Raw genomic sequence first — 21536 nt, 5'->3', positions numbered from 1 at the left:
TTTGTGAGGTATTTATATATTAATGTATATTATCCATATCATGTCACAGAAACGCCGTTAATATATTATATGTATTATTGATTATTTTTACCTAATTTATAGGCAGCTGTTTAAGTGTTACCTTGTCTCTTCTCGTGTTTTGCCAGCTGCGTGAGGTCTGGTGAGTTATTTTATGGGATGCGGGGCAGCGCTGGAGCGAGCCCGGGGGAGGGACGGGGAGGAACCCTCGGTGTTTTCCAGGCTGAACCATTCCGTGATTTCACGGCACTGTGCATGCCTGCTGTGCTGCCCCAGCGGGGACAGAGCCCGGCTCCTGCACCGGCTGGGCTCCTTCCCTCGCCACTGCGAGACCTCTGGTCTCTACTGCAGTTTTCCTCCTGTCCTGTGTGTTCTCCCATTTCCTGGGCAAGTTCTGGGCAGCGTCTGGGTAGATTCTGGGCAGAGTCCGGGAAGGTTCTGGACAGGGTCTGATCAGGTTTTGAGCAGAGTCTGAGCAGAGTCTGGGCAGGTTCTGGGCAGAGTCTGAGCAGGGTCCGGGCAAGTTCTGGGCAGAGTCCGGGCAGGTTCTGAGCAGGTTCTGGGCAGGGTCTGATCAGGGTCTGAGCAGGATCCGGGCAGGTTCTGGGCAGTCTGAGCAGGGTCCGGGCAGGTTCTGGGCACAGTTGGTCCTCCCTCGTCCCCGTTCCCTGCCCGCTCTCTCGCTCAGAGGTGCTCTGACACCCCGGCCCCCCTCACACTCGGTGTTATTTGGTGATGCCGGCCGTGTGCCCGCCCCCCTCCAGCTCAGGATCATCCAGCGGTCAGTTACATTTAGACGATTTACTGCGCTTTTCAACTTTCTCCTCCAAATGCGCAGAAGACATCCCTCCCAGCGTGAAATGTGATCCACGGCTCCCTTGGTGGCAGGACGGTTTGAGGTTTTCATGTGGGAGCGGAGGAAATTCTCCTGACCCCCGGTAGCAGCGGGCCGCCCCGGTGCCGCCGCCCGCTCCCTCAGGCGAGGCGCTGCCGCAGCCGCGCCTTCCCCGCGCTCCTCCGCCCCTCGCCCGCCTCTTTCCCCGCCTACCGCTGCCGGTCCGGCCGCCACCCGCCGGCTGCTCGGCCCGGGCTGGGCTCGGCTCGGTGCGGACGGTCCCCGGCCCTGCCCGGCCCCCGCCGGCTCCCCGCGGGCCATGGCGGCCATCCAGAACCTGCAGCTGTGGTGCCGGCAGCAGTGCGAGGGCTACCGCGATGTCAGCATCACCAACATGACCACCTCGTTCCGCGACGGCCTCGCCTTCTGCGCCATCCTGCACCGACACCGCCCCGACCTCATGTGAGTACCGTGCCGGGCGTCGAGGGCCGCGCCGGGGCTGCGGGCTCGGCGGGGCTGGGAGCCCCGCTGGGCTGGGGCCGTCCTGCCGTCCATCGAGCTGTGGATGGGCTTTGGCCATCCTGCTGTCCATCGAGCTGTGGATGGGCTTTGGCCATCGAGCTGTGGATGGGCTTTGGCCATCCTGCTGTCCATCGAGCTGTGGATGGGCTGTGGCCATCCTGCCGTCCATTGAGCTATGGCTGGGCTTTGGCCATCGAGCTGTGGATGGGCTTTGGCCATCCTGCTGTCCATTGAGCTGTGGATGGGCTTTGGCCATCCTGCCGTCCATCGAGCTGTGGATGGGCTGTGGCCATCCTGCCGTCCATCGAGCTGTGGATGGGCTTTGGCCATCCTGCCGTCCATTGAGCTATGGCTGGGCTTTGGCCTTCCTGCCGTCCATTGAGCTGTGGATGGGCTTTGGCCATCCTGCTGTCCATCGAGCTGTGGATGGGCTTTGGCCATCGAGCTGTAGATGGGCTTTGGCCATCGAGCTGTAGATGGGCTTTGGCCATCCCACTGCCCACCGAGCTGTGGCCATCCCGCCGTCCATCGTGCTGCAGATCCCCGGTTCTCCATCCACCCGAGAACCCTCTCCAGGCTGTGGCCATCCCACCACCCATCGAGCTGTGGATGAGCTGTGGCCATCCCACCATCCGTCAAGGTGTGGATGAGCTGTGGATGGGCTGTGGCCGTCCTGCCGTCCATCGAGCTGTGCACTCTGCTCTTCCCCCTTCCCTGGGCTCTTGCCCTCCCTATGGGCACATCACCAGCAGCATTCTGCTCACACCCACGCTGAGAATCTCCAAGTGAAAGCTCCGCTGTCCCAGCCTACGTGCTGGTTTTTTCCATACATTTTTTCCCTTTTCTTCCCTTAGTAGCTGGATTATAAATGTTTTAAATGCATCCTTTCCATTGCAAAACAAGTTCAGGCACTGATCTTTGGGGCAGCATTTCCTTCTTTGCTGTTGTGTTTGCTCTGGCTGGGCTCTCCTCGCTCAGCCCAACAGCAGCGGAGCACTCACAAGTCATGAGGCAAGGGCTATTTGAACAAAATGCAGTAAAAGGGCAGGGCCCACAGCCACTGGAGTCCTGCACATCCTTGTTTTTCCCATCTAGAGCTCTGTCTGTGGGAGGTTGAGTGCTTTCCACGCCTTGCTGGTGCCATTGCTGGTGCTCTGTGGCTTTTGAGCTGTCCCTGCCCAAATGTTAACATCTGAGAAGGTGAATGGCCAAAGGCAGTCATAGATCCTGCTTCATAGTTGGGGTTTTTTGAGTTTGACTTTTTTTTCCTCTGGGCTCTTTGAGATGGGGAGATTGAGGTGGAAGATGAAAGCACAGGAGCACTGGAAAGAGTGCCCAGGAGTATTGATTTAAGCATTAGGTCTCTCCTGGTCAGATGTGCTCAGCTGGGTGAGGAACAGATTGAGTGGTCTGTACTGCAGTTTTCCTCCTGTCCTATGTATTCTCCCTTTTTCTTCATCCTGCCAGGACAGCCTGGCACATGGGTTTGTGTGCAGACATTCCTCTTGCAGATGCCCTGCTTCTGGTTGAACCCAAGAGAAGGTCTCTTGTTTTCTGTCCTCTGTTATCCTGAAACTTGACAGAAACTGGAGCAGGCTTGGGCAGCAGGAGGTTAGTTCAGGAGCTCCAGGCACACTTTGTTGTCCCAGTGCTTGGGCAGTCACTGTGGTGTTGCTGTGTATGACTTCCTGACGTGTTGTCATGTCCATGTGACTCCAAATATTTCCTTTCCTTCCTTTGATTCACAGTCCCAAAAATACAAAACACCAGGGCAGAAAGGCTGAGGTGTTCTTGTGGAGGGGCTGTGACTGCTTCCTGCAGCTGGCCCATCCGGAGCATGGCTGTACACAGGGGCTCAGCCATGAGAGGGCTGGAATAATCCTGTTGCTCAGTTTAGTGAGTTGTTTATAATCCTTCAACTGTACAAAAAGGGTTGTGGATAGATATCTCTTAAATAAATTTTCCTGTGCTGAAGAGGGAAGATGTTCCTTGAGGCATCTCTCTGTTCCCATTCATTTTCTTTTATGGTGGACATTCTGCCTGACTTTATTTGGGGCATCACAGAAGCTCTTTCTGTCTCAGACAAGCTCAGCAAGGGCTGCCTGAAGGTTAAAGTAAGAGAAGCCTTTATTTGTGACCTCCTTCTCAGTGTCAGTGCTGTAATACAGGGGAGCACCACGTGTATTACGGGCAAAGTCCTGCTGGAAGGAAAAGGTGGTTGGTGGCCAGGGTTGCCAGGTGCCATGTGTCAGATCCTGGGGCAGAATAATTGTGCAGATTCTCCATGTATCCCTAAAAGCTTCTCTGAGTGTTCTTGGTGCAGGGTACAACAGTGGAGAAGTGCAGCTGGGTGCACATGTGGCTGTGACTTCTGCTTCCCAGGGCTCCATCCTGGGCTCCTGTCCTTGCTTCTACCAAAGATCCTAGTTAAAGATTAAAAACATCAAACTGAAAGTAAAACTACAGAGGGGTATTTGGTGTTTGGAGTGCCTGGTGTGTTTCCAGCAGCTCTGCTGCATGGGTCACTTGCAGAAAATGATTCAGTCACAGCTTCGGTTTTGCAACAGTGTGTTTTCTGTCTTGGTTTACACAAGTGACATTCCTGGGCTGAGTGCAGGGGATTTCCCCTGCAGGAGCCTGAAAAATTACCAGGAAAACTTCAAGCTCAAAACATGGACATAAACATACATCTTGTGGTGTATGTGGCTTAGACTGGTGTGGGTCTCTCCTTCCTTCCTGTTTTCTTGCTGGAAAACATATGGAAAATACGATAACTTCTCTCAAACTTAGCTGATGTTGGCTTGTGTGTTACCAGTGAACAGGGTAAGGTGTGTAAAATTAGAAATGTATTTCCCACTCACTTCCCACTCATGCAAGGATGCTCGAGGGGAGTGGAGGTCCATGCTGAATTACCATGGAAATCCACTACTTTTTTGTCCCAGATGAAGAGTGCTTTAGAGTCAGTCCCAGCTGGGCACACACGCTGTGTCAGGCAGGCTCCAGACCATTTTCTGGGATTGTAGAGCTTGGGGACATCTCTTGTCAGAAGAACATGAAGCCTCACGGCAGTGTGGTAGAGGCTGAGGTCAGCAGCTGCCACATGTGGTGGTGAAGGTTGTGCAAGCTTCAGCCACAATTTTAGTGGCCTTGTCCTGATAAATGAGTTAGAAGAGGCAGGGGAGCTGTGCACGCTCACTCAGATATTAATACCAGATGTCAAGGAAAGGTTTTGATTAAGATCCTTCTCTTCATCTTGGATCTTGCTCTTTCCCAGACTGCAGGCTGGTGTTCTGGGAATGGGCTGGTGGTGAAATCCCCCTTGGCAGCTGAGCAGCAGCAGTGCTCTTTGCTCCAGCAGCGTTTCCAGGTCAGTGTCAGCTCAGCAGGGCAGGATGAGGTCATGCTGGCCCTGCTGGGGTTGGGTTCTGCAGTCTCTCTCAGCAGAAGGCTGGGGTGAAGCAGAGCCTCCTGCTTGGCCTGGTGGGTTTGTGGTTTGTGCAGCAGGGGGAGGATGGCTTGGGGTTGCAGTTGGAGTTGAAGCTTGAGACCCAGAGTCTGCTGCAGTTTGGGTTGGAGTCTGCTGGCTGTGCTGTGAGGAGGTAAGGGACATGCAGTTGTGTGAGGGACAGACAAGGTAAGATGCTGTGTGAGGGGCAGTCAGGGTAAGGGACAGATTTGGGTTTAGCCAGTCATGCAGAAGGAAGAAGGGAACTTTCAGAGAGGAGAGAAGGAGTCAGAGCTGTGTGGAGCTGCCTGTAAGAAAAGGAGTCAGTACTGTGTGAAGCAGCTTGTGAGGAAAGGAGTCAGTGCTGTGTGGAGAAATATATTTTGATTTAGCATTTAGATTAGCCAGCTGCTGTGCAGGAGAGGAATATGCAGGTTTAGCATTGTCCTTTGGAGACAAATACCGAGGGCTGTTACCAGTTTTTCACTTACTTCCCACAACAACAAACCCTTCAGAAACTTTCCTAGGAGCAGCTCCAGCAGGTTCTATCTCTGAAACAGCCTCAGACTGAGCATCACTCTCCTGTTCTTCCCCGTCAGCTTCAGTCTCCTGTTCCAATTCCTCCTTTGCTTCCCACTCCCTCTTATCCCACTCAGCTCCCCAGTCTTTTCAAGTTTCATGAAGCTGTCTCTGGGCAGCTGCCAAATCTGCAGCAGACTTGTCCCCTATCGATATTTCATCCCATCATTTTTCCCAATGTCCTTCCACTCTCTGACACTAGAACAGAGCTTGTGTTGGTCTTAAAGTCAAGTGCCCTAGTCCCCAGCAACATGCTATGGAGGGCATAGTCACTGGTTTCAATGTCTCTTTTTTTCAATAAAGCTTTCCATGTCGACAAAACAACACTTTCTTCACATGATATTGAATGCACATCTTATTGTCTGTAGAGAAAATAGCACAAAAGTACCAAAAAAGCAGAAACTTTTTTTGGTGCCATCGAGGCTTTGGGATTTTTTTTTTTCTTTCAGTCTGCTCCAAGGTCAAGTTTCCAATCAAGTTAATGCTTGCAGCAGCAGGGATTCCTCCTGTGGAGGCACATGTGCTTGCAGAGGGCTGTGGCATGTTTGTGAGTGCTGGGTCTGTGCAGCTGGAGCAGGGGGGTGGTCACAGAGATGTGTGGGCATAAGAAATGTTCAGCCACTTATTTGCTAAGGGAAGGGTTTTTTCAGAGCTGAACACTCCTCTGCTATTCCTGTGCTAGTGAACTCCACTCTTTTGTTTCCAACACTGGAGGCCTCTCTTGGGTCACATTTATATTTTTCACATTTTCCAATTAATTCAGTTGCCTGTGTTTTCTCAGTGGAGAATTCCTACTTCTCTGTTTGTATTACCATTGCTGTCTTAGGATTACATTGGTCCAGAGAGCTTTGATATTCCAAGATAGGAGATGCACCAGCAAGATGAATTTCCAGAAGAAATATTATATGTAAGCAGTTCACCTGACTAGCCAGGGGAAGAATGATGCTGAGAGGAGGCTTGTGAAATGACCAAATAACCTGGTTGTTTGCACTTTCTTTTGAGGAATAGAAGGGGATTTGAGACCTTCACCATCAAAAGGTTGGGGTTTTAGGTCTCTGCTGCATGCCAGGGAATGCACACACCACCATAGCCAACAGCAGTGAGTGTGGCTGAAGGCCACTGACCAACAAGAAATAATAATTCCAGTGTCTTGCATGTCAGAATGACCAAGGAAGCTGGAGCTCCCCTCTGTTCTTGCAGTGTTTTGCTGCATTTCCATGCTACAGAGACTATTTGGGAGCAGAACTGGGAGTGAGGCAAAGAGCTGAAGTCACCTCCTTCAGCTGGGTCTTAAAAAAGCCAATTTTCTGGCCTGACTTAACCCAAGGATGGTTGTATCTATTCGTTCACTGAGACTTTTTTGGAGCATGATTATTTGTGTTGTTCTTTTTAATCCATTGTTTCAGGGAAGGGAAATCTTTGGGCAGGAGCACTGCTTGAAGAAAATCCTCTGCAATTCCCTTTGATTTTCCACAGGAAAGAGTTTGTGGTTCAGAGGTGGGATGTGCCTTGTCTTTACATCCTCTTTGGGGGAGTTTAACCTCAGGGTCTTTCTTATCTGTCATTCTTTCTCTCCTTATCCCACATAGCAATACCAGATGTGGGAAGCAGGGAGGAGGCATAGGCTGTGGTATGGTAAGCAAGCCTGTTTAAGGTGCCTCTCTTATTTATGATGTAATGCTCCACTTTCTGTGCTGAGTAGATAAAAGACCTGGCTTGCTCCTTGCTGTTACAAGCAGTGGAAAAATTCCCCTGCTGCAATACAGATCATGTGTTTCTCTCATGAATAGGTCACTGCATGCCAGCTTTGCCCTGGCTCTCAGGGTTATTACCCTGGCTCATCCCAGAGGTGAGGGATGGGCTGAGAAGGTGGGTCCACACCGGGTGTAAAGGTGCTACATACCAAAAATGCAAAGCTGGTGCTGTTTTCTGTTTATCAGTGAGAATTCCCTCTCAGGTGTCAGCCTCTCACTCAGCTCTGTGCCAGCAGACACAAGCATTGTAAGGTGAAACAGGGTTCTCAGAAAGGAATTGACCCTGCCAACTTGCCTGGGCAGGAGGAAGCAGTGTTGGAGAGCAGGGCTGCCAGCCAACAGCCAGTTTTGTATTCCCTGTTTAGCAAGTGCCAGTCAGAGTAAAACAAAGCTGATGGTGGCTGCTTCCTAAGCAAGGGACACACTCTGCTGTGGGTGAGGGAGCATGCTGTGTTGTGATTCCACTTCCAGCAGCACAAGCTCTCCTCTGTGCTTTCACCCCTGTCCCAGCACAGCCCAGGCTCTGAGTTGCCAGCACAGTGCAGGGAGAGTGGCATCAGAGGGAAAGCAAATCTAGGGAAAGGTGAAGAGGGAAGTCATGTCTGGGGGACAGCAGAAAGGAGTTGTTGACTTTGGCTTGGATTTGTGAACAGTAGTTGTCACTTCCTTTTCAGCTACTGATTATGATCACAAATCAAAAGTTACAGCCCTAGGGAGAGCAGAGTAAGATTTCTACTGGCAACTTTGGTGTTAATCAGATGCAGTATGGTGTGAGTAGAGGTTTTCCCAGGCAGATCCCTGGTGCTGTTTTTGTGGAGTTCTGCCAGAAGAGGATTTGAAGCCTGAACTCATGTGCTGCTCTACCCAGGAGCTTCTGAGATCAGGGGATATGGGTGTGATGGAGAAGCATGTGGTACATGCAGAGTGTGAGGGATCCATGAGAGACCTCCTTGGAGCTGAGCTCTCTCTGTGGAGACAACTTTCAAGACAGGAGAACATGGATGTGACTGGAAAGTACTTTTGGGGAGAGACTGTTAATACCTGGCCAGGAGGTATTGGGGTGTCATTTTGAGGTGGGAGAGAAGCAAGGCTTTTTTGGGGGCCCCATGAATTAGAGGTTGCTCCTGGCTGTCTCAGCAGACCCCCTCAATCTGCCTGGGATGTTTTTGCACCATCATGTCCTGTTCACAGGCAGCTGTGGGAGTCAGCCCTGCAAAGGTAGATGTGCCAAAATTGTCTTGTGCTGCCTGTGGGCAGATGCTGTGCCTGCTGCACATCTGTCCTGGGCACACCAGGTCTGTGACTCTCTGGTGGGATCTGCCCTTTCTGGAGCTGTCCAAGGGTGGGATGGGGTGCTCTGTCCCTTGAGCCAGTGAAGCTCTGGGAGGTTTGAGAGCTGGAAGTGGAGCAGCTTACTCTACATCACCAATCTGAGATTTTTCTCTTTCTGTATTTTAGAAACTTTGACTCCCTCAGAAAAGAAAATGTGTATGAGAACAACAAGTTGGTAAGTGACTTTTAATGTTTACTTTTGGTTTAGTTCATGACCTGGCACTTTGCTTATGTAATTTAGCAATAGAAACCCTGCAGACACGGTGTGCCCATTGTGCTGTGTTCCAATCTTTTGCCTTACTCTGCACCTTCCAGCCTTCTCCTCTGAGCAGCAGTGTCCAGCCTGGCAGGCTGCTCGTGAGCACCTTCAGACTGTTCATACTTCTGTTCCCAGTGTGTCCTGTGGCAGCAGGAGCTCAGACAGAGGTGCTAGAGCTCAAAACATGGACATGTTGACTATGTGATGCTCCTGAGGGATGGAGTGGGAGGTAGCTAATGTGAGAGGGGAAGCACAGGGATCGTCCTCCCACTTCTGATCCTTCCTGGTACAGGGGATCAAGGTGGATACATCCTAAAACCTGTTGCTGCCTGGATACTTCACTCCAGCCTGGCATTGGAGTTTCTCATGCTCTTTCCACAAGGAAAATAGAAGTTAGACAGGCCAACCCCCTCCTGCTGCACTGGATTCTAGCATGATCTTAGTGATCCAAGGAAAGATTTTCCACTCCCTCTCTCCATTGCCAAAGGAGAGACAGCGAATTATAATGTTTCTCTTCCCTTGGCATTGCTCCACACAGTTTCATGGCTGCTTGGCAGGAGCTTGGGCTAGGAATGAACCATGGCAGCTTACCCTTGTCAGGGCTGGAGGAGTGACATGCTCTCAGGCACTGAGCTGACTGAAGTGCTTCTTGCCTCTGGGAGAGCTAAACTTGTCCTGCCGTGGCTCCTTATCTTCTGCCCCCCTTCATCCCTGGCCATGTCCACAGCTCCCATCACAGCCCCCCTGTCCCCAGGCAGGGGCTTCAGCCTGTGAGCACTTAGTGACACGCTGGGGTTCAGCTCTGTGTGTTCCTCTCCTCAGGGGGAGATTCAGACCATGCATTTTGCCCTGGAGATTTGGTATTTGGCAGGAGTTGGGGCCTCTCTGCTGTGCAAGCATATCTTGGCTGAGGTGCTGAGGATCTCTGAGTGCTGCTCCTTGTCCAGCTGGGCTGATGGTGTCTGCTTGTGTCTGGGAAATTAGTTCTGAGCTGCCTCCACTGCTTTCATTAATGAAAAGCTTCTTTGTGCTTCTCATAAAGAGTTGCTCCCCTCCTTTGTTGCAGTCTGTGTGTCCCTTCCTTCCCCTTTCTTAGTTTCCTTTATGTCCTTTGTTTTGCTGTCTCTTCCTTGCTCCACCTGCTGTGGGATGAGTTGTCTGTGGTGTCCTTTCACTGCTGCTGTCCTGCTGCCTTGGCTGTGCTGTCTGTGGGATTGACCCTCCACCTCCCTGTGCTCCTGGGCTGGCCTCCCCCTTGGGCTGCTCTCCATCCTAGCTCCTACACTTCTTGCTCTGGCTGTCCTTGGGTAGGAGTGGGCCTGATTTCTCTCAGCATTATTCCAGACCCATTTTGATGCCTTACTTATCAGAGGCTTCTTTTCAAGGGCTGTGTTATGCATGCAAAGCAGCCTTGTTTGAACTGTAATTTGTCATATAAGATCATCTGTTAAGGAAGAACGTGTCACTTCTTAGCTGCCACAAGATCAACCACCCTAGAAAAATTTGAGTTTGTGGCATTTTTTTTTTGCTATAGATTTAAAAAATATATAAAGGGGAGTAAAGTTTCTAGAAGCCTTGAAGTCAGTGCTGGTGGGTGGTGGTGTGGTGTAGCAGGCAGAGCCTGTGCCACCCCAGCTCAGGTGGCCTCAATCAAATCTCTTTCCCATTTTGCATGGACATGGCAGCAGTGGCACTTTCTTCCCCTGGAAAGCACTTGGAGTTACACTGATGACAAACATGATGCAAAAACAACATGTTGGTCCTTTAAAGGCCAGCCTGGGCAGGCAGGCAGAGGAGAAGGGCAGCTGGGCCCTGTTGGGTGGTGATCCTGTTGGGTCCCCAGGCAAGAGCAGTTCCCAGGAACACAAGGATGTTGCAGGCATAGGGAACACCATGTCCTAATGCTGCTCTCTGCATTGCTCACCTGCCTCTGGCCAAACCAGGTGGTGCACAGAGCATCCTCCCCTCTGTGGTCCAGGCAGCCCCTTGTGTTCTGTGCCCATTGCCCCAGTGTCACCTTTGGCACAGTGTGGCAGGAGGTGGCATGACCTGTGTTCCCACTAATCCTCACACAACTCCACTGGTCAGACCAGTTGTGCAGCCAGGGCAGTGGGGAACACTCCAAAGAATGTATTAAGTACCAGTTTACAAGGCAGGAAAATGCCAGGCTGGGCTGGCAGCTGGGGTGACACAGCCGGTGGTAACTGGCTGAAAGCATTTTTAATGTCAGCTCTGTTACATTTTTACTGGGATACCCAATGGAAAAAAATGGTAATTATCTTGCTGAAAAATAGTGGCTGTTTGTTTCTTCCAAGCAGGAATGGTTGGCTTGTACACCAACACTGTGTGTGTCCGCGCCAGAGGTCAGATGCGGAGGGGTTTAATGTATTCAAGTTTTTTTTTTAACCCTTTCACTGTGGACTTTAGCAGTAGCTTTCCTTGTGCTTCTGGTCCTGCAAGTGCTGTTTTCCTTTGCTATATTGGCATTTCAACAGGGATGCTCCAAAGGGGGAGAAAATTATTTTTTCCCATAAGTTGGGAAGGAGCAAGGCTGGAGAAGGTCCTTAGTAAAAGCCTTAAACTGAGCTGAGCAAGGGTGAAGTTTGGATGTTGTAATTTTTTTAATTTTCTATTAAAGACTTTTGTTCAGAGGCAAGAGAAAATAGCTTTTGTCTCCTTTACCTGCAGTTTCAAAGCAGAGGACACCACAAAGAGGAATGTTTACCCCAAATATATGTTAGGCAGCATGGAAACAGTTAAACTAGAAGGGAGCTATGTATCAGGAATTCTTCTGCATTACTCCTCTTCTCCCACTTTCTGGTCTGGGAGAGCAGGGGTCCCTCCTGCAGCCCAAGATTTCCCATTTTCAGATGGAGAAGAACAGGCAGTAGGAGGCAGGAAGCTTTAACATTGGCTCAGCACTCAGAGATGAAAGCTGCCTGCAAGCACCTCGCATCCCACCGTTAATTGGGGAGCGCTCCAGGTTGGGCTGGAGCCTGGAAACCAGTCTGCCAGCCTGGACTGACACATCCCCTTCTGCCAGGCCTGGCTCTCTGCAGCTGTGCACTCACACACAGGCAGGCTGCAGGGAGAGCAGGGGAAGCCCAGGTGAGTTGGTGTGCAGTGAGCTATGGCCAGCTTGCCAGGCCAGATTGCTGGCTGCTTGCCTGGGTTTCTCAAGGCAGTGGCTGGAAGCCATGACTCTGTTGGTTCCTACAATGTAGGAGTTAAACTGGTGCAGCTGTTCCCCAGTAGAGTTATTATTTGAGTGGGGCTGTTTGCAGTGCACTTTCTTACTTATGATGAGGACTGGTGTGGACAAGACCCCTCTATTTTTATTTATTTTTCCCCTTCTCCAGGCATTTCGCGTGGCAGAGGAGCAGCTGGGGATCCCAGCCTTGCTGGATGCAGAGGATATGGTTGCTCTGAAGGTACCAGACAGGCTGAGCATCCTCACCTATGTTTCCCAGTATTATAACTACTTCCATGGACGGTCTCCTAGTAAGTGCCATATTCCCTGGAGGGGTGGGAAGGATCAGGGCTTCATTTCATGATTTCCCTTGCCTCCTAACAAGCTTGAAAAAGCAAAATAGGCTGCACAGAGGCCTTTTTGATACCAGAACTATTTCACTGGGGGGTCTGAACTCTTTGCACACCAGCTTACAGTTGCACCACTGCTTTTGGAAAGGTACTGGGTTATGTCTTGTCTTTGAAACTACTGCCTTAAAATTTAAAATACAGTCTAAAATTTCTTATGGTCAAGCCAGAGAGGAGCACTGATGGTTCCTCTCCATGGTTCCCACCTCAGCTTTCCATTCCCAAGCACCTCCACCCCTGTTCCAGTCTTTGCCATGCCTGAGGGCTGGTGAGAACATGGAATAGAGCAAGGCTGAGCTTGTCTGTGAGGCTGTGCCAGTGTGACAGCATCAGTGGTAGGGCTTGTACAGCACAGCAGCACTGACAAAAGGAAGGAGAAGAAAATGATCACCCTAACTGACATAATTGTGATAGAAATTCTGTCAAACATAAAACAGGCCACAGGGCTGCCAAGGCATTACATTCACATACTGGAGAGTTTAGCTGGGCTCACAGGAGCATTATTGTAGTCTTGGTTTATATTTGGCTTTAAGCTCACACAAAATGAAATAATATGATAGACCAATTTTACAGGTTCCTCCAGAGGAAACTTTAGAAAGTGGGACATGAATGACTTAACTGGTTAAGGTGAATCTAAATGGAGAGATATGTATTGAGAATGTCCTACATTTTGGAAAGAAAGCACAGTTCACTCAGAGCTGTCTTTAATGTGTAAACTCTTCCTCCTTCTCTACCTCTTTATACATTTAAGCATGCTTTTTCTCTCCCTCCACAACTTCTTCCCTCCCCTCTTGATTATTTATTTCTTGTTTTAAAACTGTTCTGATTGCAATCAAACAAATCCCATCATGTTTGTGCCAAGTGGTGAGAATCTGGGTCAGGTTGGGGTCTTTTCCCCCTCCCCCCTGCATCTTGTCCACCATGTCATCAAATACAGCACATTTTTATACTCTCTAGTGTCCCACAAAACACTTTGGTTGCATTCCTGTTGCTGGGGTGAATGTGAATGTCTGAAAACGAGCCCAGCCTGGAATGTGCCCTCTGACACCAGGCAGAATCATGGAATCACAGTCGTGCCCTTCAGATGGGTTCCAGCAGGACCATGAAATAAGCTGGGCACAGGAGCACAGAGAGGGTGGGCAGGCAGTGTTTAGTGAGGTCATGCTTTTGTGGAAGGAGAGTTGAAGCCACCCAGCTTTGTGCTGGACTTTGGGAATTCAGCAAATGGCACAAGTGGGAAGTGAGGGGCTGTCTGAGCCTCAGCTGTTTACTGGATCAGCTGTCCCCTGGTCCCTGCAGTAGGAGCCCTGGGTGTTTATTTGGAGAGTTGGCCTTCTTGAGGGCAGACTGCTGGGAACTGGGCTCCCTCTGCTCCCTGCCCTTTCTGTGTTTACTGAGCAGGATATAATCTCTTTTCAGATGAGTGGCCATTTAAGTGTCACTTGGAAAGTGAAGCTGTGGCTCAAATATCCCACAAGGAGCATAGAGACATCTCATTTAGAATAGGAAGTGGTGCAAGAATAACATCCCTGTGAGACACGTGGGGTTTGTGTCTGTAAAAGTTTTGCACAAAGCCTTATTTCCCAGGGCACAGGGCACCATTCCCTGCTTGACTGAAGTGTGTTGGAGATTCTCTTTTTCTCTACTTGTAGTGAATTTTGAGGGGTTCTATTTCATCTGCAAAGAAGAGAGAACTGGGTATTTTCAGGCTGCTTGTGGCAAGTCTTGACTTCCACATCAGCACCTCTATGGCATCTTAAAGTCTTTGCAGAATTACCCATTTTTAGTGGTCATTTCCACATTCACAAGGCTGTTTGCTCTGTCCCAGCTGGGATGTGGATGTTCAGGCTGTGTGGGAAGTCTGGAGCACAGCAACTTGAATGAAGCAAGCCCTCTGTGCTTCAGCTCCCTGGCCATACCATACCAGCCAAACCATGGGCTGGAACTGAAAACCCAAGGTCTTGTTCTCATCATCAATGGATGGCAATTTGCATTTCTTCACTTTTGCATTTCTCTTCATGAAATTCCCTGAGAAGAGAAAAATCAGCAGTTTCAGAAAGTTGTTACAATTCACTTGTTGCCTCTTGCTCCTCAGTCCAGTTCAGAACTGCTCATGAAGGAAGTCTGTGTCTCCTTAAGTGCTTTTCATCAGGCACCTCTGGATATTCTTACTTTGTAAACTGTTCCTAAACCTGTGATTTTTCCTTATGTTTCATTAAAAATATTCCCTTCTTTCATTTTCTCTCAGTTGGAGGCATGGCTGGGATCAAGCGCCCTTCCTCTGAATCTCCAGAGCAGCATCCTGGGAAGAAAACTGCTCCAGAGCCTCCTAAGCCAGTGCCACCAAAACTGCCTCCTGCCCACCCACCAGCCAGGGCTAAGCCAAAGGATACCTCCCCAGTTACCACGGTAACAAATGGGTTTGGGTGTTCTTTATACTTTAAATCTGAGATAGAGTGTACTGGGCTAGTTCAAGGCTTCTGGTGGTAAGGGCTTAGTCACTAAATTTTCTGTTCACTATGAATTATTTAATCCAGAGGTCTGATTCTGGCATAGATTGAAGTGGGAGTCACTGGAAAACCATCAGTCAGCCTGGATACCTTGAGAACAGCATGTGGATGTCTTAGGACATGGATATACTATTCCTAGATATTGGGGATGGAGATTTTTACAGGATGTAGTAGTATTTTTGCTAGAAAACATTGGTTCAAGTATTGTATGTGGTTTCAAAGCAGAGTAGGGATAAAAACAGGGTAGAAACTCTTTCCCAGCTAATCTAAATCAGAGACCTTTGCCTGTAGGCAGACAGGGCACCCTGGTCCTCTGGCTTTGTGGGAACATATTCCCCATGCTCTGTCCTTCTGAGGGCTGTTCCACTTTTGTGACTTCCATGACAAAGGGATTAGAGGCAGAGGGGGTTTCCTGGATGTCACTTCTCTGTCCTTGTTTGCTTGCCAAACACTTGCCTTCCTGGGAGATTTGTAGCTGTGTCCAGGGCCATGGTCTTGCCTGCTCACCCACTGCTTCTCCCCACAGAAGAGGGTCCTGGCAGAGAGTGGGAATGTCCCCAGCAGCAGCTGTGGGGTCTGTGGGAAACACGTGCACCTGGTGCAGCGCTACCTGGTCGATGGGAAGCTCTACCACAGGAACTGCTTCAGGTACAGCAGCTCTTCCAAGCAGGGGCACAGCCCTTGGGGTCACAGAGGGCCAGCCTGGTGCCTTTGGGACTGGAGAGAGTGCTGTGGCACACTTTTTTTTAGAGTGGAGGCAGTCTGGGCTTGCTCTGTGTAAGGGAAACCATCTCTATGAGTCTATTTTCATCTACACCTTTCCTGCTTCAGGCTGTGCTATCAACAGCTCTTGTTCTGGTGCCTGAGGAATGTGCACACAGGCTCTGCTCACTGCCAGTGTGGTGCCTTCACCCTCCTGTGGATGGTGGGGTCGTGCCTGCACTCCCAGCTGTGTGTCTCCCAGCACTCTGGAGGATGTTTCCTGAGACTTTTGTATCCACAGGTGCAGGCAGTGTTGGAACTTGCTTCTTCCTGGAAGCTACAAAGCTGGGCCTGAGCCCGGTACATTCATCTGTACCAGCCACCAGCAGCCAGACAATGTCCAGATCTCTGGTCTCCACAGTACTGGGAAAAAACCTGACAGTACCCCAGCCCCTACTGCTGCCAGGGTGTTCCAGAAAGCAGCAGAACCCAAGAAACCAGAGCAGGTGTTGAAGAAACCCAGCCAGGAAGGCTTCACTAATTCAACCAAGCCATCTGTTTCATCTTCTGTAAGCTCTGGCTTCAAAAGTGTAAATACTCCATGGTCCTCCTCAGCTGTAAATAAATCAGATGACTGCAAAGGTGCCTCGTTGGGGAATAAAACAGATCTCCATGAGGCCACCCCATCAAGGCCTCCTTGGACATCCTCCACAGCTAAAACACAGCAAGCCCGAGAAAATTTTTTTCGATCGTTGGAGTCCTCCAGCAATAAATCTTCTGACACTCAAAAACAAGTCCAGTCTCCTCATGTTCCTGATAAAACTGCCCCTGCCAGGAGCACTGCTGAGGTCAGTCGAGTGAATGCTGGGAAGGATCAGGCACGTAACCACATTATCCAGGCTCTGTCTGCATCAAGCATATCTCCAAACAGGCCAGGAGGACCCAGTTCCACTGGCTCCTCAGCACCTGGCAGGTAAGCACTGCTTCTCTTTCCCTTTTTACTGCCAAGATATTCCTTGGGATAATTTGGAGAAGCCCCTGCATCTTTCTTTGCTTTGCCCTGATTGCTCTTGTGGCTCAGTTTTAAAGGCATGTAGAGGGACACATACAAATCATTGGAACAGAGGCAGATAAAAGGTCCATCATTTCAAAAAGACTCACTAAGTTGTTCTTTTTTGCAGTGGCAAGTTTTCTCCCACCAGTTCTCAGAGTCCAGCTCCAAAAACACAGTCCAGCAAAACAGGGTACACAGCACCAAAGCAGGAAAAGTTTACAGACCCTGTGCCCAAGAGCCAGGCTGCCAGCAAACCTTTCGAGTCTTTGCACAAGCCAGAGTCAAAAGGCATCAAAGGTGAGGATGAATGCTTCACACAGTTGTGCCTGGACACAGCACTCCAACTTTATGCCTTCCTCTTGGACCAGTACAGCAAATGTGTCCATGACTCCTGTCCTTTATGTCTGTACCACTGTGTAGGGGTTTTCTGAGCTGTGGGCTCAGCACACCTCCATTTATCCCTGTGCAATTGCTCCCTCTAGCATAGTGAGCTCTACTGCTCTGAGGACCTCCAGGTATTTGAAGTTGTACCTGCTGTTATCAACCATGGTGGCTTTCAGAGACTTAGGTTTTCCCAGATGGGAGACCTTGCCAGAACTTTGTGATGATTTTTTGATTGCAGTTGCAGGTCACCCAGCCTCCTTGTCTGTTTTAAACCAAGCTTTCATCATGGTGACTTAGCAGTGGGCCAGGGGATGACATTCTGGTGTTCCCAGTGTTCCAGGCACATTCAGGTGGCTGGTATTTTTCTGGGCCAGAAGAAATGTCTGTTTGCAGTTTGCTATGACTTTTTGGGGCTTTTTGTCTCTCCCTTTTCCTGCCCCAGCCTTTGGTCTCTGAGATCTGAGCTATTTGTGTTGTATTGCTGTTGAATGTGCTTGTTCATGTACTCTGTGGCTGAATTTCAGTAACTGTAGCTTTTAAAGCATTTGATCTAAAAGGGACAAAATGCCACTGAGATTACTTACTGCCTATTGTATCTGAATCTGTCCATGTTAAACTTGTTGAGCTGGTGCTGGTTTGCTGCAATAACATCATAGTACCTGCCCCAGTGCATGGCTTATCTCCTAGGATTCTCCTGAGATTTAAATCTAGCTTGTTTCTTTTTATTGGATGTTTTTGTTCTTGTTTATTTTTATTTACCTTGCTATGTTCTTTTCTTCAGGAAGCACAAATGTTGCTGACAATAAGTCTGAGAGCCCAGAAGGGTGGAGATCTCGGTTGAAGCCTGTAGCCAACAAGTGAGTGTGTTTGGAGCTGGTGGGTTTCCATGACAAGTGCCATGGATCTCCATCCCAGGTGGAGATCCACACAAGAATGTCCAGAACTTTTCCTGTGGACCATTCTGCAGGAGGGATTGTTTCCTACCTTTGTCTTTTTTCTTTGCAGGGACCAAGATGGCTCTAAGAAACCTACTGATAACTCCCAGGTGGGAACAGGGAGCCCAGCACACAAGGAGCCAAAGCCAAGCCCATTAGTTGTCTCACCAGCAAAGCAGGACTCTGGTATGAAGGATAAAAGCTTTGCTTTCATTTTGCTTATCAGGAAGGGGACAGGCATTGGTACTGCAAGGCCCAAGTGAGGAATGTGTTGGTGGAGACTGTGCCTTGCTTTCAGGGATCTTTGCCCTCTGCACCTGCTTTTTAGCCTTGTGCTGCCTTTATTTTGTCCCTTTGATGGGTGGCCTCCCATCCTTTCCCAAGGAGAGGGACTCAGTCTCCATAAGGTTCCCTTCTTCTGCAAGACAGCCAGCAAGATTTCCCTTACTCTCTTTTGCATGATTGTGTAGTGTTGAGAAATCTTGGTGATAGTTCCCAACTGTTTATTCTCTTCCCAAATGTTTATTCTCCTCTTACTCTGGCCTTATAATGAGCGTTTTTTCCCTGCTTACTTTGGGCTTATGCCCTTCATTATTATCAGGAGAGGAGGACTAGGACTAGAAATGGAATTTGGTAGTGGTGAGTGCCAGAGACATTGGGCAATAATGAGATGAGGATTGAAATTTCTTACCCAAAATCTGTGTGTTTCCTAATCTAGCTTCATCTGGTGGATTCACAAAGAAGTTGTTGATTCCCAGCTCAGATCTTATCAAGAGCTGTCAGAATGCAAAGCAAGACTGGAAAGATCCTGGAGGGTCTGCCAAGAAGGAGGAAGATGGCAACCAGTTGAAAACAAACACTGCTACATGTAAGATCCCTTCTGCCTATTAAAGTCAGTCTCTCCTCTGCACTGTCAGGGAACAGCCTGAGTGGTCAGTATGGGTCATGTGTCCCAGAGTTCTGTGGCTAACCCTGTGGCTGCTGTCATGTTCTGTGTAATTAATTTTTATTAGTCAGCTTGGCCTAAGCAGGAAGCAGCAAGGCCAGAGAATTCAGTGGGAAAGGAAGAAATTGAAACGGGAATTTTTCAAGGTCACTGCCCTGTCATTCTTTAGACTTAGTGCTATGAAGAGGACCATCTCCTAATTTGGGGAACTGGAATCTGGTTGATGTCTCTGTTCCTCTTCAGTTGAGTGACTTTAGAAAATAAAGGAATGCAGAGAACTGTCATCCAGAGACTCCAGCTGGCAGGACCCACAGAAGCAGAGCCAAGGCTGCTGTTTCTTTGATTTTCAAAGATGTCCTGACCAATTTGTCCCTATTCTTAATCCAGTTTCTTACTCCTGTTAGTTCAGCCACAGCTTTACTGTGCACATCTCCTCCAATGCCCAGTTATCCTTGCTCTGACATATCCCACTGCAGTGCTAAGAAAATTTTCTGGAACTAACCTGATGTTTGCTGCTGTCCTGTTTGTTCAGCTTCTTAATCTCCCCTTTCCTTACCCCATCTTGCTCTGTCTTACCTGTCTGGAGTAGAGGATTCTCACAGCAGAGCTCAGTCCTGGAGCAAGCAGGATGGGTTCTGATGGCTCAATGGCCTTATGCTTTATTTTTTGTCAGCTGGTTCCAGCATTGTCCTTAGCCAGCATCTTTGACAGCTACCAAACATTCAATCTCCAGTTGTGCTATCTTTTTTAAAAGTTTGGTGTGTCTCCCTTGCCAGCATTTTCCCAAAATTTCCACCTCCTCCTTGCCCAGGGTACAGCATCAGTCTCTCCCAGGAAGTGAGCTGTTAAGATAAGGGAGGCCAGGTTTATATCTGTCTTTCTAAAAGTTAATGACTGCCATGGGGGAGGGTCATTGGGAAATTTTCCTGGCAGTCTCCCCCTACTTTTCCCCACCTGAAAGGCTGGTTGCTGCTGCTGTCACTGGGCAGGCTGTAGTTTAGGGACAGGCTGTTGCTCCTCTGTGTAGATTTTTATCTCAGCACTCAGAGAGCTGTGAACAGTCAACTGCTGTTCCTGCCCTCAGTCCTGGGGTTGTGTTGAGCTGTGGATGCTGGGAGTTTCTGTAGATCATTCTGTTTCTTTGCTGGTAGCTGGTGTTTTCTGTTGAGAAAGGAGACTCCAGGGTTTTCCTGTTGACTGTCCTACTTCCAGCTTGCTGGCAAGCAGCCAGCCCATCCTGTGTCTGTCAAGCCAGAACCTGAAGGTATCAGGGGATATCAGATCCTGAGCTGGTCACAGGGTGTCATTTTACAGGCTCTTCCTTTCCAGTGACCGTGGAGACAACTCCATCAGTGGTGCAGCTTTCTGCCTGGGTTGGAGGTGCTGCAGAGGCCACTCAGAAGGAGCTGGGAGTTGCAGGACTGAGCTGGGAGAGGGAAGGGTTGTTTGGGCAGAGAGCTTGAGGCAGGACAAGTCCCTCTTGCAGGAATCTTTAAGAGAAGTGTGAGTTGTAGGCAGTGCACAGGCAGCAAACCAGCAGCATCCAGAGGACAGAGATCCCTGACAGAGGCCAGCAGTGCAGGGACAGCACAGCCACATCCAGCATCTTCTCCTTCTGCACTCCTCCTAGAAAGCACAATAGAGCAAGGGCTGGGCAGCTGGAGAGCTGTCCTTGAGCTCTTCCTCAGTCTCCAGAGACTCTCAGGAGGCTCCCCTAGTCTGTCCTTTCTCCTTGTGTGTGCTGAGCCTGCATCACTGCTGCCTTTGTTAAAGCAAGCTCTTTTGATGGCAGAGTTTTCCTTCCTTATCACATCATCCACTCACGCCTCTGTTCTCTCTCTGTGGTAATTATCCAGCCCAGCCCCTCGGGTATCCAAATACCTCACACTCTTCTGTAGTTATCCTTGCAGCACAGTTGGGCAGAGGAAGCTGAGGCACAGTGGAACAAATACACGTTGCTTAAGGATTGATTTTTAATAGGTGTCCAGGGCCTAAATAATGCTGTGTAGTGGGGCCTAAGGGACTTCTCACCTAGGAAGTGTTTTGTGGGAGGAATTGAACTTTAGTTTCCTGAGATCTACACTGAGGTCCCCTAGACCATCTTTGTTTCATCAGTATTTACTGATACTCCTTTTTAAGAGAGCACTAGAGGGACATTTTTAGTATGTCTTGGTGTTTCCTGTGACAGTAACACAGTCTTTCTGTACTATCCTTTGGAAGCTTAATAAGGAATGGGTTTTACCACAACAAATACCTTTGGGTTTTAACAAGTTGGTGAATGAACATGGAAGTCGGTATTTTTGGGTGGAAGTTCCAAAGTCACACCTGAATTAGGTAACTGTCTGTATCCTGAAAGCAGCAACCTGTGACCTGAGTGACAAGCCACAAGGAGTAAATCAGGCTGAGGGATATGTCTCTTACTTTGTGGGTGCATATGAATCATCTGTGACCTCTGTTGGATAGCTGGGACCTGTTGTGCTCTGGCACTGTCCCACACCATAAAATTATTTAAAGGTTGTTGTGACATTCCTTGTTTGATTTTTTTTTTCTCCCTTCTAGTTAAACTCTCTGTTCCAAAAAGCACAGGCAAGCTTCAAGTGGTGTCCCCAACCAAGGTATGGCTGGAAACCAGGTACAAGGGGCACAGGCTGGGGTTATTGAATA

General features: G+C 49.2%; 1 protein-coding gene across 5 annotated transcripts in view; it reads left to right on the top strand.

Moving 5' to 3' along the window:
* The first annotated feature begins 1073 nt into the window (after positions 1–1073).
* MICALL2 (MICAL like 2) overlaps positions 1074–21536 on the top strand; it is a 35248-nt gene continuing 14785 nt past the window's right edge. For 4 of the 5 annotated variants that reach the window (XR_008841609.1, XR_008841608.1, XR_008841607.1 and 1 more), the window contains exons 1-11: positions 1074–1315; positions 8612–8660; positions 12104–12245; positions 14590–14750; positions 15378–15499; positions 15855–16526; positions 16735–16904; positions 17773–17848; positions 17997–18112; positions 18645–18794; positions 21432–21487. Coding sequence is in view for 2 of the 5 variants with exons in the window: in XM_056503408.1 (XP_056359383.1) it covers positions 1173–1315; positions 8612–8660; positions 12104–12245; positions 14590–14750; positions 15378–15499; positions 15855–16526; positions 16735–16904; positions 17773–17848; positions 17997–18112; positions 18645–18794; positions 21432–21487 (1857 nt within the window). In the remaining 3 variants the exon portion in view is untranslated. Of the gene's footprint in view, positions 1316–4649; positions 4743–8611; positions 8661–12103; positions 12246–14589; positions 14751–15377; positions 15500–15854; positions 16527–16734; positions 16905–17772; positions 17849–17996; positions 18113–18644; positions 18795–21431; positions 21488–21536 lie in introns of all 5 variants that reach the window. The other variant, XM_056503409.1, reaches the window with a different exon arrangement.

The sequence above is a fragment of the Oenanthe melanoleuca genome, chromosome 14 (genome assembly GCF_029582105.1).
Source record: "Oenanthe melanoleuca isolate GR-GAL-2019-014 chromosome 14, OMel1.0, whole genome shotgun sequence".
Classification (NCBI taxonomy): Eukaryota; Metazoa; Chordata; class Aves; order Passeriformes; family Muscicapidae; genus Oenanthe; species Oenanthe melanoleuca.
This window is presented reverse-complemented; position numbering and strand designations above follow the sequence as displayed.